At 63.3% G+C, this 27858-nt stretch overlaps 1 protein-coding gene across 2 annotated transcripts; it reads left to right on the top strand.

The window, feature by feature from the left end:
* LOC134166031 (spectrin beta chain, erythrocytic-like) lies at positions 1 to 27858 on the top strand. Of its 2 annotated transcripts, XM_062623313.1 has the most exons (36): positions 1 to 139; positions 5345 to 5540; positions 5617 to 5768; positions 6380 to 6553; positions 6646 to 6737; positions 6820 to 6900; positions 7023 to 7138; positions 7304 to 7416; positions 7497 to 7684; positions 7770 to 7887; positions 8729 to 8887; positions 8961 to 9263; positions 10250 to 10400; positions 10486 to 11347; positions 11759 to 11896; positions 12461 to 13220; positions 13304 to 13506; positions 13613 to 13703; positions 13789 to 13935; positions 14019 to 14282; positions 14511 to 14726; positions 14820 to 14909; positions 15032 to 15307; positions 15761 to 15891; positions 16123 to 16327; positions 16415 to 16789; positions 17417 to 17661; positions 18048 to 18186; positions 18262 to 18346; positions 21115 to 21311; positions 21394 to 21488; positions 21777 to 21861; positions 24331 to 24488; positions 25036 to 25209; positions 26442 to 26484; positions 27691 to 27858. In XM_062623313.1, exons 2-36 carry the CDS (start codon positions 5399 to 5401, stop codon positions 27853 to 27855), a joined length of 6933 nt encoding a protein of 2310 aa, XP_062479297.1. In that variant the 5' UTR covers positions 1 to 139; positions 5345 to 5398; the 3' UTR covers positions 27856 to 27858. The 2 variants fall into 2 exon arrangements, with proteins under 2 accessions (XP_062479297.1, XP_062479298.1); XM_062623314.1 differs by lacking the exons at positions 21115 to 21311; positions 21394 to 21488; positions 21777 to 21861; ... (2 more) ...; positions 26442 to 26484; positions 27691 to 27858 and adding an exon at positions 20291 to 20492 and having other exon boundaries at positions 2 to 139.

Below are 27858 nucleotides of genomic sequence, written 5' to 3' on the forward strand. Positions count from 1 at the left end.
GGGCAGGAATGTCCCTGCGCGCACAGATAATGTTATTTATATCGCGGCACACGGCGGCTCCGCTCCCCCCGCCCCGCTCCGGTCCCGGCTCCGGCCCCGGGCCCGCCGCCGCCGCTCGTCCGCCCGCAGCCCCGCGCAGGTGAGAGCCGGGATGCGGGGATGGGGATGGAGAGGGAGGAACGTGGTAGCGGGGGGGGGGTACCGGGACGCGGAGCAGCGCCGCGGGGGCTGCGGGTACCGGGTAAAGTTCAGCGCTCGCCGTTATCCCCCTCGCCGGTGTCACCGGGGGTCCCGACGGGGACGGGAAGGACGGGGCGAGCGAGCGGCGGTGACTTTGTGGGGACAGCTTGGGGACGCTGTCCCCATGGAGGGAGGGGGGACGGACGGGGACACAGCAACAACAACAACAACAAAGAGAGGGGTCCTGGGGGGCTCCGCGAGCATCGCGGTGGGACAGCGGGCTCCGGTGGGATGCGTCCCCCCCCAGCCTGCTCGTAGCCACTGGGGCAAACTGGAGTTACTGGGAGGAGTTCCCCACCTCCTGTGTCCTTGTGTGTCCCCCCCACCTTGTCCCGGCAGCAGGAGGATGCTCAGGGATGGGTGTTGGGATGAAGGGATTCCCCCCCCCCTCCATAAGCCAGATTCCTGTTTCAAGGCACCTTTTGCCGTTGTAAATCGGCTCCTGGAGTCAGGGAATTGCGGGGCTGTTCCCCCGTTGGCTTCTCCCAATGGGATATAAGGAAAGGAGCCCCCCCCCCCCCCAACCCAGTGGGTGCTGGCCCAGCCTCCCCCCAGGGTGCGTTTTGTCGCTATGGGGTGGTTTTCGGGCCCCATGGAAGTGCTTTTGGGGCGGGGTGGGGGGGCAGCTCCTCAGAAGGGAGCCAAGGGGAGGCCTATTTATAGCCAGCAATGTGTGTGGAGCGTCAGCACGTGTGCGTGTCAGCGCGCCCGCGTTAGGGGACATGGGACAGCCCTGGCACGGCCGGCATCCGACCCGCACCCGTTCCAGCCCTAGGGAAACCCAAACCCTCACCCATGGGTGGGGAGGGCAGCGAGGCCCAGCGCTGCCTGCAGGAGCCGCGCCGTGCCGTGCCAAAGGGCTGTGCCGTGCCCAGCGGGACCATCTGCTGCTCCAGGCCCTTCCCATGCGCTTGGGATGCGGGAGGATGAGGATGAGGGGGGGGGATGTGGGAATACCCCTCAATTCCTGCCTCTTCCCAACGGGGCTGGAGATGGAGGTTGATGGAGGGGAAGCTGGAAGTGTTAACGGTGAGGTGAAGCAGCCGGGGTGACCCTGGCTCACACCGGGACTCCCCAGTCCCACTATGGAGGTGACGGAGTGGGTGTTTTGGGGTGATTTCGGGGTGTTTTGGGGTCCCCATGAGCGCTCAGGCAGCAGCAGGCAGTGTTTCGGCAGCACGTTGCGATGGTGAAGGGTGAGCCGGGGGTGCCCCGGCCACCATTGGGGTGCGGGGGGGGGGGAGTGTCACCCCGCCACCCAGGCCCGATGTGGGGGGGACACCGGCAGCGGCACGGTGCCAGCCCCTCACCGGGAAGTGCTGATTCACGGCGCTGCCCTGGCTCCGGCCGCAGGATGCTGGTGCTGGCGACGGCGCCCCGGGATTCCAAGGGGTGGGAATGCCGGGGGCTTTGCGAGCGCGGCCCTGGGGGAGGCACTGGGGAGGCAGAGGGAGATTTAAAGGCTGCGGGAGCGCCCGCGCCTGCTGCACGCTGGCAGCTCCCTTGGGTCCCATCTCCTCCTCTTCCTCCTCCTCCTCCTCCTCCTCGGATGCTCGCTCGGATGCAGCCCTCGCTGCAGCGCTGGTGATGGTGTGGGAAAGACCCAGCCAGGACCGGCGCGGCAGAGACCCGGCACGCTCGGTGCAGCGCATCCCAGGCCTGCAGCTCCTTTGGGATTGGCATTGGGTTTGGGGGATGTGCCAACATCCGGCCTTCCCCGGGGGTTCTGCTGCAGGACCTGAGCGCTTCCAGGGTCCTGAGCGCTCCCCTGGGCTCATTGCGTGTCCTTGCGTGCGCTCCCGTGGCCTTGCTCGCACGGGTGTGCTCTGACACGCGTGTGGTTTTACATGCTCTGGCACGCTTCTCCGGGTCCTTGCTCACATGTGCATGCTCCTGCATGCTCTGGCACGCTTCTCCAGGTCCTTGCTGCTTGCGTGTGCAAGCTCCTGCGTGTCCTGGCTCACACGCGTGTGTTTTTACATGCTCTGGCACGCTTCTCCGTGTCCTTGCTTGTGCGGGCACATTCTGCCGCGCTCTTGCATGGCTTTGCTCATGCATACATGCCCTTACGCACTCGAGCACGCTTCTACACATCCTTGCCCCCTTGTGCATGCTCTGGCATGCTTTTCCATGTCCTTGTTCCCATGTGCATGCTCTGGTACACTCCTGCATGTCCTTGCTCACATGCACAGGCTCTGGCACACTCCTGCATGTCCTTGCTCACATGCACAGGCTCTGGCACACTCCTGCATGTCCTTGCTCACTTGTGCATGCTCTGACACACTCCTGCATGTCTTTGCTCCCATGTGCATGCTTTGGCATGCTTTTCCATGTCCTTGCTCCCATGCACACGCTCTGGCACACTCCTGCATGTCCTTGCTCCCATGCACACGCTCTGGCACGCTCCTGCATGTCCTTGCTCCCATGCACACGCTCTGGCACACTCCTGCATGTCCTTGCTCCCATGCACACGCTCTGGCACACTCCTGCATGTCCTTGCTCCCATGCACACGCTCTGGCACACTCCTGCATGTCCTTGCTCACACGTACATCCTCTGGCATGCTTTTCCATGTGCTTGCTCACACGTACATGCTCTGGCACACTCCTGCATGTCCTTGCTCACACGTACATCCTCTGGCATGCTTTTCCATGTGCTTGCTCACACGTACATGCTCTGGCACACTCCTGCGTGTCCTTGCTCCCATGCACACGCTCTGGCACGCTCCTGCATGACCTTGCTCACACGTGCCCCCTCCTCCCCTGCTCCCCCCATGCCCACGCTCTATCACACTCACCCACGTCCCTGCTCCCCGTCCAAGCCCTGCCCGGCCCCGGAGCCAAATCCCTGCCTGCGCGGCCACGATTACGGCGCGGAGCCGGGCCCGGCCCAGCGCTGCCGGCACCGATAACGCCCCGTGCCGGTGCCCCGGGGGGTCCGGGGACACCCATGGCCGGGCTTGGGGGGGGGATCCCGGCCGGGTGCTGGCTCCTGCTCCCCTGTGGGGCCCCAGCGGCACCCCCCCCCCCCTCCCGCCCCACCGCCAGCTGCTCAGGGGCATTTATAGACACCAACCGAGTCCCGACCGGGTCTCAAATGTCCCCGGGGCGGGGGGACCAGCACCGGCAGCTGTCACCAGCTCTGTGCCACCGGTGATGGTGGTGACCCCTCAACAGCAGCCGTGTCCATGGGGGTACCAGGGCTGTGGCACTGGGGGTGATTGTCACCTGCTCTGTGCCACCGGTGATGGTGGTGACCCCTCAACAGCAGCCGTGTCCATGGGGGTACCAGGGCTGTGGTACTGGGGGTGATTGTCACCCGCTCTGTGCCACCGGTGACCCCTCCATGGGGTGGTGATGGGGTGGGTGCAGCTGCATCCGTGTCCATGGGGGTACCAGGGCTGTGGCACTGGGGGTGATTGTCACCTGCTCTGTGCCACCGGTGATGGTGGTGACCCCTCCATGGGGTGGGTGCAACAGCAGCCGTGTCCATGGGGGGTACCAGGGCTGTGGTACTGGGGGTGATTGTCACCCACTCTGTGCCACCGGTGATGGTGGTGACCCCTCAACAGCAGCTGTGCCCATGGGGGTACCAGGGCTGTGGCACTGGGGGTGATTGTCACCCGCTCTGCGCCACCGGTGATGGTGGTGACCCCTCAACAGCAGCCGTGTCCATGGGGGTACCAGGGCTGTGGTACTGGATGTGACTGTCACCTGCTCTGTGTCACCGGTGATGGTGGTGACCCCTCAACAGCAGCCGTGTCCATGGGGGTACCAGGGCTGTGGTACTGGGGGTGATTGTCACCTGCTCTGTGCCACTGGTGATGGTGGTGACCCCTCAACAGCACCCGTGTCCATGGGGGTACCAGGGCTGTGGCACTGGGGGTGATTGTCACCCGCTCTGTGCCACCGGTGACCCCTCCATGGGGTGGTGATGGGGTGGGTGCAGCTGCATCCGTGTCCATGGGGGTACCAGGGCTGTGGCACTGGGGGTGATTGTCACCTGCTCTGTGCCACTGGTGATGGTGGTGACCCCTCCGTGGTGCAGTGATGGATGGGTGCAAGAGCACCCATGTCCTTTGGGGTACCCAGGGGTGAGGGGACACCAATGGGGACCTGGGTTGGGGGCCATTGTCACCCGCTTCGTGGCACCGGTGCCAGTGAACCCCCTCCATAGTGCAGTGCTGGGATGGGTGCGACAGCACCCACGTCCCTGGGGTACCCAGGGGTGAGGGGATACCCATGGGGACCTGGCCTATGGTGCTGGGTGTGATTGTCACCACCTTGTGCCACCGGTGATTGTGAACTCCCTCCCTAGCACTGGTGTTGGGGTACAATCGGCACACATGTGCTTGGGGGTGCCAGGAGTGACGGGACACCCATGGGAGTCTGGGCTGGGGCACTGGCTGTGATTGTCACCCACTTTGTGCCACCAGTGCTGGGGAACTGCTTTCAGGGCAGAGTGCTGGTGTGCGAGCAGCACCCATGTCCCTGGGGTACCCGAGGGTGAGGGGACACCCATGAGGACCTGGGTTGGGATGGATGCTGGGTACCCTTGTCACCCACTTTGTGCCACCACCTCCATAGCTCAGTGTCAGGATGGGTGCAACACCTATGTCCCTGGGGTACCCAAGGATGAGGGGACACCCATGAGGATCCAGTTTGGGATGCTGGGTGCCCTTGTCACCCACTTTGTGCCATCCCCTCCATGATGCAGTGTCAGGATGCATGCAACAGCACCCATGTCCCCGGGGCACCCAAGGGTGAGGGGACACCCATGAGGACCCGGGTTGGGATGGATGCTGGGTGCCCTTGTCACCCACCTTGTGCCACCTCCTCCATAGCTCAGTGTCAGGATGGGTGCAACAGCACCCATGTCCCTGGGGCACCCGAGGGTGAGGGGACACCCATGAGGACCTGGGTTGGGATGGATGCTGGGTGTGACATCATTGCTCCCCCCGAGCCCTCAGCGCCCAGGTGCCCCCAACACCTCTATGGGGCCGCGGTTAAATCCCTTTGAGCAGCTTAAGCGGCGGCTAAGCCCCAAATCCCCGCGAGCCGGCGGCGAGGCCGACGGTGATGTCCCCGGCTCCCGCTCTGTGCCAGGGGCCTCTCGCCGGCAGCCGACGGCCCCCCCGGCCGGGGGCCCGAGGAGGGACCATGACGTCGGTGACCGACTACGAGGTGCAGCAGCAGCCCTACGGCCGCATCAACGTGCGCTGGGACGCCTCCGATGACGAGCTGGACAACGACAACAGCTCCGCGCGCCTCTTCGAGCGCTCCCGCATCAAGGCCCTGGCAGGTCCGTGATGGGGCCCTAGGGTGCTGCTCGGCTTGGTCCCGCTGCCCTTTGCCACCGCCTCCGTTCCCCTTTGCAGACGAGAGGGAGGCCGTGCAGAAGAAAACCTTCACCAAGTGGGTGAACTCGCACTTGGCTCGGGTGACCTGCCGCATCTCGGACCTCTACATGGACCTCCGGGACGGGCGAGTGCTCATCAAGCTGCTGGAGGTGCTGTCAGGAGAGCTTCTGGTAGGAATCTTATGCAGATGGAGACCCCAGGATCCATCACATCGCATCTCATCGCATCCCATCACATCCCATGCCATCCCATCGCATCCCATCCCATCCCATCCCATCCCATCCCATCCCATCCCATTCCATCCCATCCCATCCCATTGCATCCCATCTCATCCCATTGCATCCCATTCCATCCCATCCCATTGCATCCCCTCTCATCCCATTGCATCCCATCCCATCCCATCTCATCCCATTGCATCCCATCCCATCCCATTCCATTGCATCCCATCCCATCCCATCCCATTCCATTGCATCCCATCCCATTCCATTGCATCCCATCCCATCCCATCCCATCCCATTCCATTGCATCCCATCCCATCCCATCCCATTCCATTGCATCCCATCCCATCCCATCTCATCCCATCCCATCTCATCCCATCCCATCCCATCCCATCCCATCCCATCCCATCCCACCCCACCCCATCCCATGCCCCATCAAGCCTGTTGACCTTGCCCTTGACCAAGGTTCCATCAGGGTGGTAGCCAGGGTGCAGGGGTGTCCCCGGGTAGGGAATGAGGTGCCTGGCACAGGAGGGAGGGTGCTGAGCTCCGTCGTGTCCCAGCCCAAGCCCACCAAAGGCCGGATGCGGATCCACTGCCTGGAGAACGTGGACAAGGCGCTGCAGTTCCTGAAGGAGCAGAGGGTGCACTTGGAGAACATGGGCTCGCACGACATCGTGGATGGCAACCACCGCCTGGTCCTCGGCCTCATCTGGACCATCATCCTGCGCTTCCAGGTGGGGCACGTCCCAGCTCAGCACCCCAAGCCGGGATCCCTCCTCTACGGACATCCACGTCCGACCCCGAGGTGTTCTTCTGCCCCCCCCAGATCCAGGACATCATAGTGGAGACGCAGGAGGGCCGGGAGACGCGCTCTGCGCGGGACGCGCTGCTGCTCTGGTGCCAGATGAAGACAGCGGGGTGAGTGGTGGGGCACGCACCCCTCCGTGCTGGCCACGTGGGGTGCCCGGAGGGTGACGGTGACGTCCTGTCCCCATCACAGGTACCCCCATGTGAACGTCACCAACTTCACCTCGAGCTGGAAGGACGGGCTGGCCTTCAACGCCCTCATCCACAAGCACAGGTAGGTGGGCACCGGGATGCTGGAACTGGGTGACCTCAAGGTCCTTTCCAACCCAACTCATTCTATGGTTTGATATCCCCGGGGGGTGTCCCATGGGTTCATCCCACCCCCGTTGTCCCCAGGCCTGAGCTGGTTGACTTCCAAAACCTGACCAAATCCAACGCGCGGCACAACCTGGAGCACGCGTTCAGCGTGGCCGAGCGGCACCTTGGCATCACCCCACTGCTTGACCCTGAAGGTGAGCTCCTCCTGCCGCCCCTCCTGCCTCGGTTCCCCCATCACAGCCTGGGGACAGGCTCCCGATCCTATGGAAGGAGGGTCTGGGTGGGAGCAAGAGGGGAGGGACCTCATGCGGCCCATTGGCGTTGGGTCACGCTTGATGCTTCTCGCCCTTGCCGAGCAGATGTGTTCACGGAGAACCCCGATGAGAAGTCCATCATCACCTACGTGGTGGCTTTCTACCACTACTTCTCCAAGATGAAGGTGCTGGAAGTGGAGGGCAGGCGCTTGGGCAAGGTAAAGGGATGGCATTGAGGTGGGACGGGTTCTTCTATGGTACCGGCATCGAGCCATGCTCGCCGCCATCCCCACCACAGGTCATTGAGCACGCCAAGGAGACTGAGAGGATGATTGAGGGCTATGGGGGGCTGGCTTCGGACCTTCTCACCTGGATCGAGCAGACCATCGCCTCCCTCAACAGCCGCAGCTTCGCCAACTCATTGGCTGGGGTTCAGCACCAGCTCCAGGCCTTCAGCACCTACCGCACTGTGGAGAAGCCCCCCAAGTGAGTGTCCCCCAGCCCCACCGTGCCCGTGTGTTGGTGTGGAGCACCCATGGGTGCCCCAGGCTCAGCTGTCTGCTCCGGGCAGGTTTCAGGAGAAGGGGAACCTGGAGGTGCTGCTCTTCACCATCCAGTCGCGGATGAGAGCCAACAACCAGCGAGTCTACACCCCGCACGAGGGGCGCCTGGTGTCCGACATCAACCGGGTACGGGGACGTCCTGCTGCCATGGGGACATGTGGCTGCTCCCATGGCACCCTATGACCCGGGGACAGTTCTTGCCCTGGTATCCATGGTGGTTTTGCTCTGGGGGCTAGCCCAGGGCAGGTTGGGTCCGTCTCTTGGGTCAAGCTGGGTCCACCCCAGAGCAATTCAAGTCTATCTTAGGATGGGTCCAAAGGCTTGTTGGGTCCATCTCCTAGGTCAAACTGTGTCATTCCTAGAGCAGTTCAGGGCCATCCCAGAGCAATTCAAGTTCATCCAAAGACGGGTCCCAGGGCAGGTTGGATCTGTCTCTTGGGGGCAGGCTGGATCCACCTCCCGGACCAATCTAGGTCCATCCCAGAGCAATTCAGGTTCATCTTAGGATGGATCCCAAGGCAGTTTGGGTCCATCTCCTGGGGGCAGTCTGGGTCCATCCCAGAGCAGCTCAGGTCCATCTTAGGATGGACCCCAAGGCAGTTTGGGTCCATCTCCTGGGGGCAGTCTGGGTCCATCCCAGAGCAGCTCAGGTCCATCTTAGGATGGACCCCAAGGCAGTTTGGGTCCATCTCCTGGGGGCAGTCTGGGTCCATCCCAGAGCAGTTCAGGTCCATCACAGAATGGGTTTCAAGGCAGCTTGTGTCCATCCCTTGGGTCAAGCTGAGTCCATCCCAGAGCAGCTCAAGTCCATCGCAGGACCCATTCGGTCCACCCTGGTGCAGTCCGGTCCATCCCAGGACGGGTTGCCCCCCAGCACCCATGCGCCCCTCTGGGGCTCCCCAGCAGAACAAGCCACATGGGTCGGTGTAGGGCCATGGCGGGACACCAGTGCCATCCCTGTCCACAGGCCTGGGAGCAGCTGGAGAAGGCGGAACACGAGCGGGAGCTGGCGCTGCGCAACGAGCTCATCCGGCAGGAGAAGCTGGAGCAGCTGGCGCGGCGCTTCGACCGCAAGGCAGCCATGAGGGAGGCCTGGTTGAGCGAGAACCAGCGCCTGGTGGCCCAGGTAAGGCTGGGGAGGGGGGGACGGGGAGCGGGACACCCAAGCGGAGCCTCACCACGGGCTTTGTGATGGGCAGGACAACTTCGGCCACGACCTGCCCGCCGTGGAGGCGGCCAAGAAGAAGCATGAGGCCATCGAGACGGACACGGCCGCCTACAAGGAGAGGGTGCAGGCCATCGAGGCGGTGGCCAAGGAGCTGGAGGCAGAGGGGTACCACGACATCCAACGCATCAACAAGCGCAAGGACAACATCCTGCGGCTCTGGGAGCAGCTCCAGGAGCTTCTGGCTGCCCGGCGGCAGCGCCTGGAGATGAACCTCACCCTGCAGCACCTCTTCCAGGAGATGCTCCATTGCATTGACTGGATGGATGAGGTCAAGGTGAGTCACCGAGGGTTGGGTACCACCGAGGGCTGGGTGCCTCCGTGGGCTGGGTATCACCATGGGTGCCACGATGGGCTGGGTGCCACTGGGTTGGGAGCTGCCATGGGCTGGGTGCCACCATGGGTTGGGTACCATTGTGGATTGGATGCCACTATGGGTTGGGAGCTACAATGGGTTGGGTGCCACCATGTTGGATGCCACTGTGGCTTGGGTGCCACAATGGGTTGGATGCCACTGTGGCTTGGGTGCCACTGTGGGTTGGATGCCACCATGGGTTGGGTGCCACTATGGGTTGGGTGCCATCAAGGGCTGGATGCCACCATGGGTTGAGTGCCACTGTGGGTTGGATGCTAGCATGTGTTGGATGCCATTAAGGGCTGGATGCCACCATGGTTTGGGTGCCACTGTGGGTTGGGTGCTGCCATGAGCTGGATGCCACCGTGGGCTGGATGCCACCTTGGGTTGGGTGCCACCATGGGCTGGGTGCCACCATGGGCTGGGTGCCACCATGGGCTGAATGCCACCATGGGTTGGGTGCCATCAAGGGCCGGATGTCACCATGGGTTGGATGCCACAGTGTTGGATGCCACCATGGGTTGGATGCCACAGTGTTGGATGCCACCATGGGTTGGGTGCCATCAAGGGCTGGATGCCTCCATGGGCTGGATGCCACCTTGGGTTGGGTGCCACCATGGGTTGGGTGCCATCAAGGGCTGGATGCCACCATGGGTTGGGTGCCACTGTGGGTTGGGTGCTGCCATGAGCTGGATGCCACCATGGGCTGGATGCCACCATGGGTTGGGTGCCACTGTGAGCTGGATGCCACCATGGGTTGGGTGCCATTAAGGGCTGGATGCCGCCATGTGTTGTATCCCTTGGTCCGGCCAGGCAGGGCGCTGGTGGGACTCACCTTGGGATGCGGACGCGATGCTGGGTGCAGCTGCTGGCCCTGGCAGCGGGTGACACCCCGAGCTCTCCCATAGGTGCAGTTGGCATCACCAGAATCTGGGAAGCACCTTCTGGAGGCCGAGGAGCTGCTGCAGACCCACCGCATGCTGGAGACCGACATGGCCCTGCAGGCGGAGAAGACTCGGGCCATCAGCGCCGCCGCCCTCCGCTTCGCCGACGCCGAGGGTAAGGAAAACCGGGATGCTCCGGGGCCGCGGCACGCCGGGACGGATGCACCCTCGTGACGAGCACCCACCCCGTTCCCTTCCAGGCTACCGCCCCTGCGACCCCAAAGTGATCCGTGACCGAGTGAGCCACTTGGAGCTGTGCCGTCGGGAGCTGCAGGCGCTGGCAGCCCGCCGCAGAGCCGCCCTGGAGCAGTCCCGCTCCCTGTGGCTGTGCCTGTGGGAGCTGGACGAGGCCGAGGGCTGGATCAAGGAGCAGGAGCAGCTTTACTCCTCGCTGGACTTCGGCAAGGACCTGCCGGGGGTGCTGCTGCTCCGCCGCCGCCACGAAGCCTTCGAGGCGGAGCTGCGGAGCCGCGGGGCTCGGCTGGAGCGGGCGCTTGCGGCCGGCGAGGGGCTGTCGGGGCCGGCGGCGGGGCGGCTGCGGGAGCGGGGCTCGGCGGTGCGGGCGCTGTGGGCGCAGCTGGAGGAGTTGGCCGCGTTCCGACGGCGCGGGCTGGGCCAGGCCGAGGGCTTCTTCCAGTTCCAGGTGGACGCGGAGGAGCTGGCGGAGGCGCTGCGGGATGCGCGGCGCAGGGCGGGCGCGGAGGAGCTGGGGCAGGATGAGTCCCGCACCCGCGCCCTGCTGCGGCAGCACCAGGAGCTGCTGGAGGAGCTGGAGGGAGCGCGGCGGCAGCTGGAGGTGCTGGGCCAGCGAGCGGAGGGGTTCCCGGCCGAGCTCCGAGCCGGCCCCGAGGCGCAGAGCCGGCTCCTGGCGCTGCGGGAGCTGCTCGCCGAGGCGGCCGCGCTGGCCGAGGGCAGGGGCAGGCGGCTGAGGGATGCGCTCGACCTCTACACGGTGTTCGGGGAGAGCGATGCCTGCCTGCTGTGGATGGGGGCGAAGGAGACCTGGCTGGGGCAGCTGGAGGTGCCTCAGGCGCTGGAGGACCTGGATGTGGCGCAGCACAGGTAAGGGGGGACGTGATGGGTGCTGAGCTGCTGCCGGTGTCAGCTGGGGGAGCTGCGGGTGCGCAGGACAAGGATCCTGAAGGGGAGACCTCAGAGCAGCTCCGGTGCCTGAAGAGGCTGCAGGAAACCTGGAGAGGGGCTTGGGACAAGGGCCTGTAGGGACAGGCCAAGGGGAATGGCTTGAACCTGCCCGAGGGGAGACTGAGCTGAGCTCTTAGGCAGAAGCTCTTCCCTGGGAGGGTGCTGAGGCGCTGGCACAGGGTGCCCAGAGAAGCTGTGGCTGCCCCATCCCTGGCAGTGCTCAAGGCACAGGGGCTTGGAGCAAGCTGCTCCAGTGGAAGGGGCTGGGCTTGGAGCTGGGTGAGCTTTAAGCTCCCTTCCAACCCAACCCGTTCCGTGGTGTCTCTGCAGGCTGGATGGGCTGGAGCAGGAGATGGCCTCGGTGGCTTCCCAAATCGCTGCCGTCAACCAAGCAGCCGATGGTTTGCTGGCAAGTGGGCACCCACGCAGCCCCCAGGTCCGGCAGTGCCAGGAGCAGCTCAATGAGAGGTATGGTCATGGGTGACACTGGGGTGAATGGTGGGCAAATGTGTGCGGTGCTGGCGTCCTCAGTATAAGGCCATGGAGCTGTTGGAGCAAGGCCAGAGGAGGCCACGAGGATGCTCAGGGGCTGGAGCAGCTCCCGTATGGAGCCAGGCTGCCAGAGCTGAGCTTGATCAACCTGGAGGATAGAAGGCTTCAGGGAGACCTCAGAGCAGCTCCAGTGCCTAAAGGGGCTACAAGGATGCTGGAGAGGGGCTCTTCATCAGGGGCTGCAGTGACAGGACAAGGGGTGATGTGTTCAGACTGGAACAGGGGGGGATCCAGATTGGATGGAAGGAAGGAACTCGTCACTATGAGGGTGCTGAGGCGCTGGCACAGGGTGCCCAGAGAAGCTGTGGCTGCCCCATCCCTGGCAGTGCTCAAGGCCAGGTTGGACACAGGGGCTTGGAGCAAGCTGCTCCAGTGGAAGGGGTTGGAGCTGGACCTGGATGCGCTCTAAGCTCCCTTCATCCCAACCCATCCCGTGTCTCCATGAGGCCGGTCCCCTCCGTCACCGCCATCTCCCCGCAGGTGGGACCGGTTCCGGGCGCTGGTGTCCGAGCGCCGCCGAGCCGTGGGCTCAGCCTTGCGCATCCTCAACTACCGCCTGGAGTGCCAGGAGACCCGGGAATGGCTGCAGAGCAAGACCCAGGTCGTTCAGGCCACCGCCGAGCTGGGCCGGGACCTGGCCGGCGTCTTGGCCACGCAACGCAAGCTCTACGGCATCGAGCGGGAGCTGGCGCTCACCAAGGAGCGCTTGGCCGCGCTGCGCTCCGAGGCAGACCAAGTAGCCCAGGAGCAGCCCGAGGTGGCCCCGGAGGTGTCGGAGCGGCTGGAAGCAGCGGTGGCCGCTTGGGACGAGCTCCAGGCAGCCCTGGGCGAGCAGGCAGCGTCGCTGGGGGAAGCGGGGCAGCTGCGGCGCTTCCTGCAGGACCTGGATGACTTCCAAGCGTGGCTGTTCGGGGCTCAGAAAGCCGTGGCGGCCACCGACGAGGTGCCGGCGTCGCTGCCGGAGGCCGAGGAGCTGCTGCGGCGGCACGAGGCCGCGCGCAGGGACGCGGAGGAGCACGCGCCCGCCTTCGGCGCGCTGATGGAGGCCGGGCGGAGGGCGGTCGGAGAGCAGGCGGACCCGCAGTACGAGGGGCTGCGGCAGCGCCTGCGCGGCGTGGAGGACGGCTGGGCTGCCCTGGGCAGGATGGCCGAGGCTCGGCAGCGCTTCCTCACCCAGTGCCGCGGCTTCCAAGAGTTCCTGCACGATGCCAAGCAGGCGGAGATCCTCCTCACCAACCAGGTGGGAGAGGAAGCGGGTGCTAGGGGAGGTTTCCTGGCTGAGGGGCATGGCGAGGTGTTGACCCTGCGGGGTGTCCTCACCAGGAGTACACCCTGGCACACCTCGAGCTGCCCGGCACGCCGGAGGGCTCGGCCACCGCGCTGCGCCGGTTCCAGGAGTTCCGTGCCGGTATGGAGAGCAACGCTGAGAAGGTCCCCAAGGCGGTGAGTGGCGGCACCACGCTGGTGGCCGAGGGCAATATCTTTGCTGAGAAGATCGCTGAGAAGTGCCAAAGCCTCCAGGAGCGGTGAGTCCGGCCTGGGCTCGCTCGGCGGGCATCATGGGCTTCGTGGTGGTGGGGATCGTGCCGTGAGCATCATTGACCCCACGCCCATCTCCGGTTGCCTCGCCAGGCACGGAGCCGTCGTGGCCAAGGCGGAGGAGGCAGCAGAGCTGCTGCAGGACAACCACGAGCTGCAGAGCTTCCTGCAGAGCTGCCGCGAGGTAGGCACATGGCACAGCCGGTGGTGCCGGGGGGGGGGTCCCACTGGCCGAGCCCTGACACCCCCCCCGCCTTCCTTATCCACAGCTTGAAGCCTGGATGGACGAGAAGATGCTGACGGCGCAGGACGCGTCCTATGGCGACGCCCGCGGTCTCCACGGTCGGTGGCAGAAGCACCAAGCGTTCATGGCCGAGCTGGAGGCCAACAGGGGCTGGTTGGAGAAGACGGAGGCGGTGAGTGCGGATGGGCCGGGCGGGAGGTCCCTGTGCCCTCACCAAGCGTCCCTGCGCTCCCCACCAACCCATCGGCGCCGCAGGAAGGGCAGGAGCTGGCGCGGCGCAAGCCCCGGCACGGGGAGGCGGTGACGCGGCGCCTGGAGGAGCTGCGGCAGCGCTGGAGCGGGCTCTGCGGGGCGGCCCAAGCCAAGGGCCGGCAGCTCTTCGAGGCCGAGCGCGCGGCGCTGTACGCACGGAGCTACGGGGAGCTGGAGACGTGGCTGAGCCGCGCCGAGCAGGAGCTGCGCGGCACCGAGCGTGCCAAGGACCTGCCCGCCACCAGGGCGCTGCTCAAGAGGCTGACGGTGGGTCGGGGGGGCGCTGCCGTCTATGGGGTGAAAGGGGGTGATGGGAGGGCACCCTTTGGTCCCCGTCCTTGTTCTGATCCCCTGCCCCATCCGCTGGTGGGGCTCAAGGCCGGGTTGGATGGAGCCATGGGTGATGTGGTTTTTAGAGCTTGGCGTCCATGCCCATGGCAGGGGGTTGGACTTGGGTGGTCTTGGGGTCCTCTCCAAACCAAACGGTTCTATCAGAGGTTGGAAGAGCAAGTGGGAGCGTGGATGAAGGAGCTGGAGGAGCTGGGGTTGCAGGGTCCATCCCCTGCCGGGGATGTGCCGGATGGTGACAGGCACGACCAGAGGCTCCGGCAGCGGTGCCTTGAGCTGCTGGAGCCACTGCAGAGGAGGAGGAAGGAGCTGGAGACCGCTAAGGCCACGTACCAGCTCGAGAGGGACCTGGAGGACGAGATGGTGAGCATCCTCACCACGGAGGGGTCCGGCATGCTGAGGGGTGGGGGCACCCATGGGTGCCATGCGGTGCTCATTGGGTGCTCTCACCTCCAGCTTTGGGTGCAAGAGCGGCTGCCCCTGGCCAGGTCAACGGAGCACGGCACCGACCTGCCCAGCGTGCAGCGGTTGGCCAAGAGGAACGAGGTGAGCGCGGGCGCAGGGAAAGCCCCCGTCACCAATTGGGATCCCGTGGGATCGCGCATCCCATGGCTGGAGCCCTCCTCGTCCCCGGCACGGCATCGCCATCGCCGCCCTCCCCGCTGCAGACGCTGCGGAAGGAGCTGCGGGGCCACGGCCCGCGCGTGGCCGAGGTGCTGAGCAGGGCTGAGGAGGCCACGGCGGGAGAGGAGCCGAGGCCGGAGCTGGATGCGCGGGCGCGGGCGCTGCGGGAGCAGTGGGACAGGCTGCAGGAGGAGGTGTCGGCGCGGCAGCAGCGGCTGCGGGAGGCCGGGGAGGCCCAGCTCTACTACGTGGATGCTGCGGAGGCCGAGGCTTGGATCAGCGAGCAGGAGCTCTTCATGGGTGAAGAGGAGAAGCCCAAGGTGAGGGGAGGGGGGGCTCCATGCGGCGCTCCCGTGCCTTGGGGGCATCCCATGTCAAACCGGAGCGCGGCGCCATGAGCATCCCTCATCTATGGAGGGGCTGAGAGAGAGGGGCTGGGGAAGCCTGGACAAGAGAAGGCTCCCGAAGGGGAGAGCTTGGAGCATCCGGTGCCGCACTGTGCCATTACATGTCATCCGTCTCGTGCCGTGCCATCCGTGCCACCCTATGGCATTCCGTCACGGGTCGTCCCATGCCATACCATTGTTGGCCATTGTCGCCTATCCCACGCTAGCCCATTTCCTGCCGTCCCATCCTTTTCCAAGCCATGCCCATTGCACACCGACCCACACCACGGCCGTGCCCTCCTGAGCCCCTGGCCGCGCTGGATAGCGCACCCACAGCATTGGGTGCTGGGGCTGGACTGATGGGTGCTGCTGTCTGTCACGCCACAGGACGAGGAGAGCAGCTTGGTGATGCTCAAGAGGCACGTGCGGCAGCAGCGGTCCATCGAGGACTACGGCGTCACCATCAAGGAGCTGGCGGCGAGGGCGCAGCAGCTGCTTTCCGCCGGCCACCCCGAGGGGTAGGTGCTGTCCCCTGCCCCTGAGGGTGTCCCCAGGGCGCCCTCGGCACCGGGGATGGGTGCTCTGGCTGCAGCGCCGGTGCCATTGCTCACCCCGTGGCTGCAGCGGGGCGGTGGCGGCAGGGGGCTGCGGGGAGGGGGGTTACCATGGGTCCTTCACCCCAAAGCCCCCCCCCACCCCGTTTGCCCTCCCGGGTGCGAACGGCGCTGTCTGTGTGCGGGGCCGTGCAGGGAGCAGATCATCCGGCTGCAGGGCCAGGTGGACAAGCACTACGCGGGGCTGAAGGAGGCAGGCGAGGAGCGGCACCGGCGCCTGGAGCACATGGCCCACCTCTTCCAGCTGAAGCGGGAGGTGGAAGACCTGGAGCAATGGATCGCGGAGCGCGACGTGGTGGCTTCCTCGCAGGAGATGGGGCAGGACCTGGACCACGTCACGGTGAGGATGCAGGGCCGGGTGCGGCGATGCTGCCGCCGGGAGGTTTCGTTTTGGGGGGGGGGGGATGAACTGGACTCCTTTGCGCAGCTCCTAAGGGAGAAGTTTCTGGAGTTCGCCCGCGACACGGGCGGCGTGGGGCAGGAGCGCGTGGACCGGGTGAACCTGACCATCGAGGACCTCATCGACGCGGGCCACACGGAGGCGGCCACCATGGCGGAGTGGAAGGACGGGCTGAACGAGAGCTGGGCTGACCTCCTGGAGCTGATCGACACCCGCATGCAGCTCCTGGCCGCCTCCTACGACCTGCACAAGTACTTCTATGATGGTGCCGAGCTGCTGGCCCTCATCGGCGCCCGGCGCCAGGAGCTGCCGCAGGACCTGGGCGAGGACCCCAGCTCGGTGGAGGCTTTCCACCGCATGCACAGCGCCTTCGAGCGCGACCTGCGGCTGCTGGAGACGCAGGTGAGGCTGCAGAGGGCAGGGCGGTGCTGGGCCACCGGGAGCCAAGAGCATCCTCTTGGAGCAGCACCGCTGCGGCAGCAGGGACAGGGCAGGGATTGAGCACCTCGAGTCCTGTGCTCAGCTCTGGGCTCCTCACTGCAAGAGAGACCTTGAGGTGCTGGAGCGGGGCTGGAGAAGGGAACGGAGCTGGAGCAGGGCCTGGAGCCCAAGTGTGATGGGGAAGGGCTGAGGGAGCTGGGGGGTTCAATGTGGAGAAGAGAAGGCTCAGGGGGGACCTGATGGCTGCCTCCAAGTGCCTGAGAGGAGGATGGAGCCAGGAGGGGCTGGGCTCTGCTCCCAAGGAACAAGGGATGGGACAAGAGGAAACGGCCCCAAGCTGCACCAGGGATATCATTTAGATTGGATATTTGGAACAATTCCTTCCCTAAAAGTGGTGTCAGGCACTGGAAGAGGCTGCCCAGGGCAGTGCTGGAGCCACCATCCCTGGGGGTGCTTAGAGGATGTGTGGATGTGGCTCTTGGTGCCGTGGGTCAGTGATGGCCATGGCAGTGCCGGGCAGTGGTTGGACTGGATGTGCTTGAGGCTCTTTCCCAACCCGGTCGGCTCCCCGCTGTCTCCGCCGTGCAGGTGCAGCAGTTCCAGGACACAGCCGCGCGCCTGCAGACCGCCTACGCCGGGGAGCAGGCGAGCAGCATCCAGGAGCAGGAGCAGGAGGTGGCCCGAGCGCTGCGGGAGCTGCTGGAGGCGTGCAGCGGGCGCCGGGCACGGCTGGAGGACACGGCCGACAGGCACCGGTTCTTCAGCGCGGCCCGGGACCTGCTCTGCTGGATGGAGAGCATCGTGCGGCAGATGGAGACCCAAGAGAAACCCCGGTACGGCTGCGCCCGGCGCGGTCCTGGTGCTGCTCGGTGGGGAAATGGGGTGAGAGCGGGGCTGGGGCAGAGAGAGAGGAGAAGGATCCTGACGGGGAGACCTGAGAGCAGCTCCGGTGCCTGAAGGGGCTGCAGGGAAGCTGGAGAGGGGCTTGGGACAAGGGATGTAGGGACAGGCCAAGGGGAATGGCTTGAACCTGCCCGAGGGGAGACTGAGATGAGCTCTGAGGCAGAAGCTCTTCCCTGTGAAGGCCAGGTTGGACACAGGGGCTTGGAGCAAGCTGCTCCAGTGGAAGGTGTTGGGGTTGGACCTGGATGAGCTTTAAGCTCCCTCCATCCCATGCCTCTGTGCCCCATCACCAACGCCATCACCTCTGTGTCCCCAGGGACGTCTCCTCAGTGGAGCTGCTCATTAAATACCACCAGGGCATCAAGGCCGAGGTGGACGCCCGGGACAAGAACTTCAGCGCCTGCATGGAGCTGGGCAAGAAGCTGCTGCAGCGCAAGCACCAGGAGTCACCCGAGGTGAGGCCAACCTTGGTTGTGGGGTTCAGTAGGGTCGGTGTCACCGGGGCCACCCCTGACTGTGTCCCCCCGCAGATCAAAGCAAAGCTGGTGGAGCTGGTGGAGAAGAGGAAAACCATGATGGAAATGTGGGAGCAGCGCCGGGACCAGCTGCTGTTGTGTGAGTGGTGGTGGCGGGTGGAGTGACAGTGGTAGAGATGTGATAGTGGTGGGGATGTGGTGGTGGTGGGGATGTGGTGGAGATGTGGTGGGGATGTGGTGGTGGCGGGGATGTGGTGGTGGTGGGGATGTGGTGGAGATGTGGTGGGGATGGGGTGGTGGGGATGGGGATAGGGATGTGGTGGTGGTGGTGATGGGGATGGGGTGGTGGCACTGGGGACTGGGTGGTTGTGATGGGGATGGGGTGGTGGTGATGGAGATGAGGTGATGATGGAGATCTGGTGGTGATGGGGATGTGGTGGTGATGGGGATGTGGTGGTGATGGGGATGGGATGGTGGTGATGGAGATGAGGTGGTGATGGAGATGAGGTGATGATGGAGATCTGGTGGTGATGGGGATGTGGTGGGGATGGGAATGGGGTGGTGATGGGGATGGGGTGGTGGCACTGGGGACTGGGTGGTTGTGATGGGGATTTGGTGGTGGTGATGAAGATGCAGTGGTGGTGAAGATGTGGTAGTGATGGGGATGCGGCGGTGATGGGGATGAGGTGGTGATGGAGATGCAATGGTGGGGATGGGGATGGGGCGGTGGGGATGGGGTGGTTGTGATGGGGGTGTGATGGTGATGGAGATCTGGTGACAGGGATGTGGTGGTGATGGGAATGGGGTGGTGGAGATGGGGTGGTTGTGATGGGGATGTGGTGATGGTGATGGAGATGTGGTAATGGGGATGTGGTGGTGGTGGTGATGGGGATGTGACGGTGGTGGTGATGGGGATGTGACGGTGGTGGTGATGGGGATGTGGTGGTGATGGAGATGTGATGGTGATGGGGATGTGATGGTGATGGGGATGTGATGGTGATGGGGATGTGATGGTGATGGGGATGGGGATGTGATGATGGTGGTGATGGAGATGTGATGGTGATGGCGATGTGATGGTGATGGGGATGTGATGGGGATGGGGATGGGGATGTGATGATGGTGGTGATGGAGATGTGATGGTGATGGTGATGGGGATGGTGATGGTGATGTGATGGTGGTGGTGATGTGGTGGTGATGGGGATGTGATGGTGGTGGTGATGGGGATTTGGTGGTGATGGGGATGTGGTGGTGTTGGGAAAATATTGATGGTAGTTGTGACGGTAATGATGGTTGATGATGGTGATGACAGTGGGGCTGAGCACTGTCAGGTGTGCCAAAAACACCGAAATACTGCCCAAACTGACTGAAAGATTGCTTATAGAATCCAGCAAGCAGCCATGGGCAGAGCAAAACTGATCTGCCGGCTGCTCAGGCAGCCCCTGTGAGAGACAGGTCCAAGTGACCGTGTGTAACTGAGCGATCACCATGAAAAATGAACCTTTTTAAAGTTTCATGGCGCAAATTCGGTTGTTGGATGGCTGGAACCTGGGAGAGGAAAGGTTCTGTCCCTGTGCCAGTGATGGGTCGAGTGTCGCACGCAGGGCTCCATCCTGCTCGTGCAGTAACAGGGTGAAATGGGAGGTAAAAGGGTTCCTGTGGTCAGCAAGGGTGGAGCACTGAGCTCGCTGTGCTCTCCCACCACCACTCTCTCAGGTGGTGGTGGTGGTGATGTTGATGGTGATGATGGTGATGGTTGGTGATGATGATGGTGGTGGTGGTGGTGATGTGATGGTGGTGGCAGGGTCTGAGCATTGCCAACCCTGTTGCAGTGCAGGCCTGCACCCCAGCTCTCCTGGGTGGTGATGGTGATGGGGAGTGATGGTGGTGATGATGGTCACGATGCTGATGGTGATGATGGTGGTGGTGGCAGGGTCTGAGCACTGCTCTCCCTGCCCGCAGTGCTGGGGGTGTGCCAGTTCTCCCAGTTCTCTGTTGGTGGTGGTGATGGTGGTGATGATGCTGGTGGTGGTTGGTGGTGGTGCTGGTGGTGGCAGGGTCTAAGCCCTCGCATCCCCACCTGCAGTGCTGGAGGTGTGCCAGTTCTCCCGGGTCATAGTGATGAGGGTTGGTGATGATGATGGGTGGTGATGGTGGTGATGATGATGGTGATGGTTGGTGATGATGATGGGTGGTGATGATGATGATGATGGGTGGTGATGATGATGGTGATGGTTGGTGATGATGACGGGTGGTGATGGTGGTGATGATGACGGGTGGTGATGGTGGTGGTGACAATGGGTGGTGATTATGGTGATGATGATGGTGATGGTTGGTGATGAGGATGAGTCCTGATGGAGGTGATGATGATGAGTGGTGATGACAGTGGGTGGTGATGATGGTGAGGGTGATGGTGGCGATGATGATGGGTGGTGATGATGGTGATGGTTGGTGACAATGATGAGTGGTGATGATGGGTGACGGTAATGATGGTAATGGTGGTGATGATGATGTGTGGTGATGGTGATGAGTGGCGATGGTGGTGATGATGGTGGGTGGTGATGGTGATGATGGTGATGGTGGCGATGAAGATGGGTGGTGATGATGATGGGTGGTGATGGTGATGATGGTGATGGTGGCGATGATGATGGGTGGTGATGATGCTGATGGTTGGTGATGATGATGAGTGGTGATGGTCATGATAGTGGTGATGATGGGTGGTGGTGATGATGACGTGTGGTGATGGTGATGAGATGAGTGGTGATGGTTGGTGACGATGATGAGTGGTGATGGTGATGATGGGTGGTGACGGTGATGGTGGTGATGGTGGTGATGGTGATGATGGGTGGTGACTGTGCTGACGGTGCTGGGGCCGGTGGCAAGGTCTAAGCGCTCCCACCGCCGCCGCAGTGCTGGAGGTGTGCCAGTTCTCCCGCGACGCCTCGGTGGCCGAGTCGTGGCTCATGGCGCAGGAGCCCTACCTGGCCAGCAGCGACTACGGGCACACGGTGGACGCCGTGGAGAAGCTGCTCAAGCGCCACGAGGCCTTCGAGAAGTCCTCGGCCACGTGGGAGGAGCGCATCGCCGCCCTGCGGAAGCTGACCACGGTGAGCGCGGCTCGGCACCGAGCGCGGGCCCCGTCCCCCGTCCCCATCGCCCCCCTAACGCCCCTGTCCCCTTCCCCGGCAGCTGGAGCTCCTGGGGAAGGGGCTGGCGCGGGATGGGACAGCACATTCCGAGGCTCCGGAATACCGCCTGGATCTGGATGGGGAGCTGGAGCCCGGGTAAGAGGCGCCGGCGTCGTCACTGGGGGGGGATGCGGTGGCCACGCGGGTACCATGTGCAGCATCCCTCTTCTGCAAGGGTTTGGCCTGGGAGCGGTGAAGCAGCACGGGGAAAGGGGAAGGCTGGGTGGCAGCATTCCGGTGCTTCCAGGCCCCGGTGGCGCCCTGGCTGGGATGGGGATATCGATCCCTAGAAGGGTTTGGGTCGGAAGGGACCTTAAAGCCCATCCGGTTCCAACCTGCTGCCGTTAGCCCAGGCTGCTCCAGGCCCCTTCCTCCCTGCTGCAGGTCTGAGGAAGAGGAGGATGAGGAGAAGAGGAAGGACACGAGCACGCAGGACACCTCCGCGCCCGCCGCCGACGGACCAGAGCCGGTCAGTTCTCACCTTTAGCTCCCTCCTTCCCCGGCAGCATGGAAAGGTCTCCCTGCATGTCCCATCGGCTCCGGGCAAACCCATCACCGTGTCGTGCCGACGGCTCCTGCACCCCCCTCGTCCTCACCTTGTTCCTTGCCTTGAGTTGAATAAATGCTAGAAATCACCCCACAAAGGCCGGCTGGGCCCGTGGGTGCTGCACCCATGGGTGCTGCACCTTCCCCTTCCCTTCCCATCGCTCCTCTTCGGGACGAGGCTGTGGGAGGCTGGCATCCGTGGGTTACCTGCACGGGGCGGTCACCATCCCCTGCTGTTGGTGTGCACCCCTGGAGAGGCCCATGGGGACACCCCATGGGTCTGTGGCACCCTGGCATGGGGGGGACAGCAGGCAATGGGCACACAGCACTGGGGCTTCTGGCTCACGTCATGGCTTGTGGCACCAGGGGTGTTGTCACTCCTTGGGCATCATCACCCCATGGGGATGTCACCTTGTGAGGCATCATCACACCGAGGAGCATCACCACTGTATAGGGCCATGGTCACCCCATGGGGATGTCACCCTGTGAGGCATCATCACACCAATGAGCATCATCACTGTATAGACATGGTCACCCCATGGGGATGTCACCTTGTGAGGCATCATCACAGCAATGAGCATCATCACTGTATAGGGCCATGGTCACCCCATGGGGATGTCACCTTGTGAGGCATCATCACATCAATGAGCATCATCACTGTATAGACATGGTCACCCCATGGGGATGTCACCTTGTGAGGCATCATCACACCAAGGAGCATCATCTCTTTATAGACATGGTCACCCCATGGGGATGTCACCCTGTGAGGCATCATCACACCAATGAGCATCATCACTGTATAGGGCCATGGTCACCCCATGGGGATGTCACCCTGTGAGGCATCATCACACCGAGGAGCAGCATCACTGTATGGGGCATTGTCAACCTGCAAGCCATTGTCACCCTATAGGACCTCAACAACCCGTAGGGCATCACTACCCCACATGGAATCAGCACCCAACAGGGCACTGCCACCATCAGGGCACCGTCACCCCCATGTGCCAACCAAGCTTGTGCTTGCTGCCACCCGCTCCACTCCTGCCTGCTCTGCCTGCTTGGGGCCATGGGCATCTGCTCCTCCTGCCTGCTTGGGGACCGCATTGCTTCGGGCTGCTCTGCCTGCCTGGGGACAGGAACCTCTTCCGCTCCTCCTGCCTGCTTGGGGACATGGGCATCCTCTGGCTCCATAGGGACATGGGCATCCTCTCCCTGCTTGGGGATGTGGGTATCCTCTGGCTCCATGGGGACATGGGCATCCTCTCCCTGCTTGGGGACATGGGCATCCTCTCCCTGCTTGGGGACATGGGCATCCTCTGGCTGCATGGGGACATGGGCATCCTCTCCCTGCTTGGGGACATAGGCATCCTCTGGCTGCATGGGGACGTGGGCATCCTCTCCCTGCTTGGGGACATGGGCATCCTCTGGCTCCATTGGGACATGGGCATCCTCTGGCTCCATGGGGACATGGGCACCCTCTGCCTGTTTGGGGACATGGGCACCCTCTGGCTGCATGGGGACATGGGCATCCTTAGACTCCATGGGGACATGGGCACCCTTGGGCTCCATGGGGACATGGGCACCCTCTGACTCCATGGGGACATGGGCACCCTCTCCCTGCTTGGGGACATGGGTACCCTCTGGCTCCATGGGGACATGGGCATCCTCTCCCTGCTTGGGGACATGGGTACCCTCTGGCTCCATGGGGACAGGGTCTTCTCTGCCTGCCTGGGGACATGGGCACCCTCTGACTCCATGGGGACATGGGCATCCTCGGGCTCCATGGGGACATGGGCACCCTCTGGCTCCATTGGGACACGGGCACCCTCAGGCTCCATGGGGACATGGGCACCCTCTGGCTCCATGGGGACATGGGCATCCTTAGACTCCATGGGGACATGGGCACCCTCAGGCTCCATGGGGACATGGGCACCCTCGGGCTCCATGGGGACAGGCTCCCCTCTGCCTGCCTGGGGACGTGTCCCTTTCCCCTGCCTGGGGACACCATCCTTCCTTCCCTGCCTGCCTGGGGGCACTGTCCCTGCTCCCATCCCCGCACGGCAGACACGTGCCCACCCATGGGTGCCCGAGGGCACCTCGGCATCCCTGAGCCCTTCCATCGCTCACCGCCATCCCCTGCTGTGCCCCAGCCCCCTGGGGAGGGCTCAGCCCCATCACCGCGCAGCTGGGGGGTCCCTGGCCCCAGGGTGCTCCTTGTCCCATGGCTCCACGTGCCCCATGTCAGCGCTGAGCACTGGAGCCGATGGGGTGCCCATCGCCGCCACCCGGCACCCATCGCGTTGGGTCCAAGTGCGGCGTGCGCGGTGCCACCGCGGCTGCTGCTGCTGGTGGTGGTGGTGGTGGTGGTGGTGATGGGGCTGTTGCTTGGCGGCAGCTGGCGGGGCCGGTGGGCGATGAGGAGCCGGCATCGCCGCGGCGAGAGGGGCCGGAGGAGCCGGCGACGCTCCCGGCCCACGCCAGCAACGTCCAGCTGGAGGGGTACCTGGGGCGCAAGCACGACCTGGAGGCAGCCACCAAGCGGGCGTCCAACCGGTAGGAATGGTGGTGGTGGGGATGGGGATGATGGTGATGATGTTAATGATGGTGATGATGATGGTGATGGTGACGATGGTGATGATGATGATGGTGATGGTGTTGATGGTGACGATGATGATGATGGTGATGATGATGGTGATGGTGTTGATGATGGTGATGGTGTTGATGGTGATGATGTTGATGATGGTGATGATGGCGATGGTGTTGATGATGATGATGATGGTGATGGTGTTGATGATGATGATGATGGTGATGATGGCGATGGTGTTGATGATGATGGTGATGGTGTTGATGATGATGATGATGATGGTGTTGATGATGATGATGATGATGGTGATGATGGCGATGGTGTTGATAATGGTGATGATGATGATGGTGATGGTGTTGATGGTGATGATGATGATGATGGTGATAATGATGATGGTGATGATGTTGGTGATGGTGATGATGATGGTGATGACGATGGTGATGGTGTTGATGATGGCGATGGTGTTGCTGGCGATGGCGTTGATGGCAATGGCGGTGACGGAGCGCCGTGGCGCAGGTCCTGGAACACGCGGTACTGCGTGCTGCGGGGGGGGCAGCTCGCCTTCTTCAAGGATGCCAAGAGCCGGGCGCTGGGGCTGCCCTGCCACGGCGAGGAGCCCCTGGGGCTGCAGGACGCCTCCTGCCAGGTGGCCGCCGGCTACAAGAAGAAGAAGCACGTCTTCAAGCTCAGGTACAGCCCGGGGGCTGTGGGGTGGGGTGCTAGGGGGTGCTATGGGGTGGTATGGGGTGGTATGGGGTCGTATGGGTGGTATGGGGTGGTATGGGCTGTTATGGGGTGTTATGGGGTGCTATGGGCTGTTATGGGGTGGTATGGGGTCGTATGGGTGGTATGGGGTGTATGGGATGGTATGGGGTGGTATGGGCTGTTATGGGGTGGTATGGGGTGCTATGGGCTGTTATGATGTGTTATGGAGTGCTATGGGGTGGTATGGGGTCGTATGGGTGGTACAGGGTGGTACGGGGTGGTATGGGGTGTATGGGATGGTATGGGGTGGTATGGGTTGCTATGGGACGTTATGGGGTGTTATGGGGTGCTATGGGGTGCTATGGGGTCGTATGGGTGGTATAGGGTGGAATGGGGTGTACGGGGTGGTATGGGGTGTATGGGATGGTACGGGGTGGTATGGGGTGGTATGGGTTACTATGGGATGTTATGGGGTGGTATGGGGTGGTATGGGTTACTATGGGATGTTATGGGGTGGTATGGGGTTTTATGGGGTGGTATGGGTTGCTATGGGATGGTATGGGGTGCTATGGGGTGGTATGGGGTGCTATGGGGTGGTATGGGGTCGTATGGGTGGTATGGGGTGGAATGGGGTGTACGGGGTGGTATGGGGTGTATGGGATGGTACGGGGTGGTATGGGGTGGTATGGGGTGGTATGGGGTGGTATGCATTACTATGGGATGTTATGGGGTGGTATGGGGTGATATGGGTTACTATGGGATGTTATTTGGTGGTATGGGGTTTTATGGGGTGGTATGGGTTGCTATGGGATGTTATGGGGTGGTATGGGGTGGTATGGGGTCCTATGGGGTGCTATGGGGCAGTACGGGGTGGTATGGGATGGTACAGGGTGCTATGGCGTGGTATGGGGTGTTATGGGGCGGTATTGGGTGGTATGGGGTGCTATGGGGTGTTACGGGGTGGTATGAGGTGAAATGGAGTGTTATGGGGTGGTATGGAGTGCCATGGGGTGGTATGGGGTGGTATGGGGTGTTATAGGGTGCTATGGGATGTTATGGGGTGGTATGGGCTGTTATGGGCTGTTACGGAGTGGTACAGGGTGTTAAGGGGTGGTATGGGCTGTTATGGGCTGTTACGGAGTGGTACAGGGTGTTAAGGGGTGCTACGGGCTGTTCTGGGGTGCTATGGGGTGGCACACACTGTGCTCTGTCCCCAGGCTCAGCAATGGCAGCGAGTGGCTCTTCCATGGCAAGGATGAGGTGAGGGGTACCCGGGGCACACGGGGTGCTCGGTGCTGAGCAGGGGCATGCAGAGGGGTCCAGTGGTGCCCAGGGGGATACGGGGGGGTGGTGGTCCCCAGGGGACACTGGTGGTACCCAGGGGCCATGGGGTAACCAGGGATGCCATCAGGATACGGTGTGGGGCTGGTGGTACCCAGGGAACCACAGGGAACCAAGGATGCCATCAGGATGTGGTGTGGGGTTGGTGGTACCCAGGGGGCCATGGGGTAACCAAGGATGCCATCAGGATGTGGTGTGGAGCTGGTGGTACCCAGGGGCCATGGGGTAACCAAGGACGCCATCAGGATTCGGTGTGGGGCTGGTGGTACCCAGGGACGATGGGGTAACCAGGGATGCCATCAGGATTCGGTGTGGGGCTGGTGGTACCCAGGGATGATGGGGTAACCAGGGATGCCATCAGGATGTGGTGTGGGGATGGTGGTACCCAGGGGAACATGGGGTGGCCGGGGGTGCCATAAAGACGTGGAAGGGGCTGGTGATGCTTGGGAGGACACAGGTGGCTGCTGGTACCCAGGTGCCATGGGGTAACCAAAGATGCCATCAGGATACGGTGTGGGGCTGGTGGTACCCAGGGGCCATGGGGAACCAAGGACACCATCAGGATGCGGTGTGGGGCTGGTGGTACCCAGGGAACCACGGGGAACCAAGGATGCCATCAGGATGTGGTGTGGGGCTGGTGGTACCCAGGGAACCGCGGGGAACCAAGGATGCCATCAGGATGTGGTGTGGGGCTGGTGGTACCCAGGGAACCACGGGGAACCAAGGATGCCATCAGGATGTGGTGTGGGGCTGCTGGTACCCAGGGAACCACGGGGAACCAAGGATGCCATCAGGATGTGGTGTGGGGCTGGTGGTACCCAGGGAACCACGGGGAACCAAGGATGCCATCAGGATGTGGTGTGGGGCTGGTGGTACCCAGGGACCATGGGGTAACCAAGGATGCCATCAGGATGTGGCGTGGGGCTGGTGGTACCCAGGGAACCACGGGGAACCAAGGATGCCATCAGGATGTGGCGTGGGGCTGGTGGTACCCAGGGAACCACGGGGAACCAAGGATGCCATCAGGATGTGGCGTGGGGCTGGTGGTACCCATGGGGTGTCTGTGGGAGCTGTGGGGCAGCCGGACCCCCCCTCCTCCCCTTAACGCGGTGCCCGTGCCCCCAGGAGGAGCTGCAGGCCTGGCTGCAGGGGCTGAGCGCGGCCATCGGCGAGTGCCAGGGCTGGCGGGGCAAGGCTCAGAGCCTGCCCCCGGCCACGGCCCCCCCCGCGGGCCCCCTGCCCCGCAGGGACAAGGAGAAACGCTTCAGCTTCTTCCCCAAGAAGAAATGAACC

This window comes from Pezoporus occidentalis, unplaced genomic scaffold, assembly GCF_034315485.1.
Source record: "Pezoporus occidentalis ecotype Australia unplaced genomic scaffold, CSIRO_AGI_Poc_V1 ctg250, whole genome shotgun sequence".
Taxonomy (NCBI): Eukaryota; Metazoa; Chordata; class Aves; order Psittaciformes; family Psittacidae; genus Pezoporus; species Pezoporus occidentalis.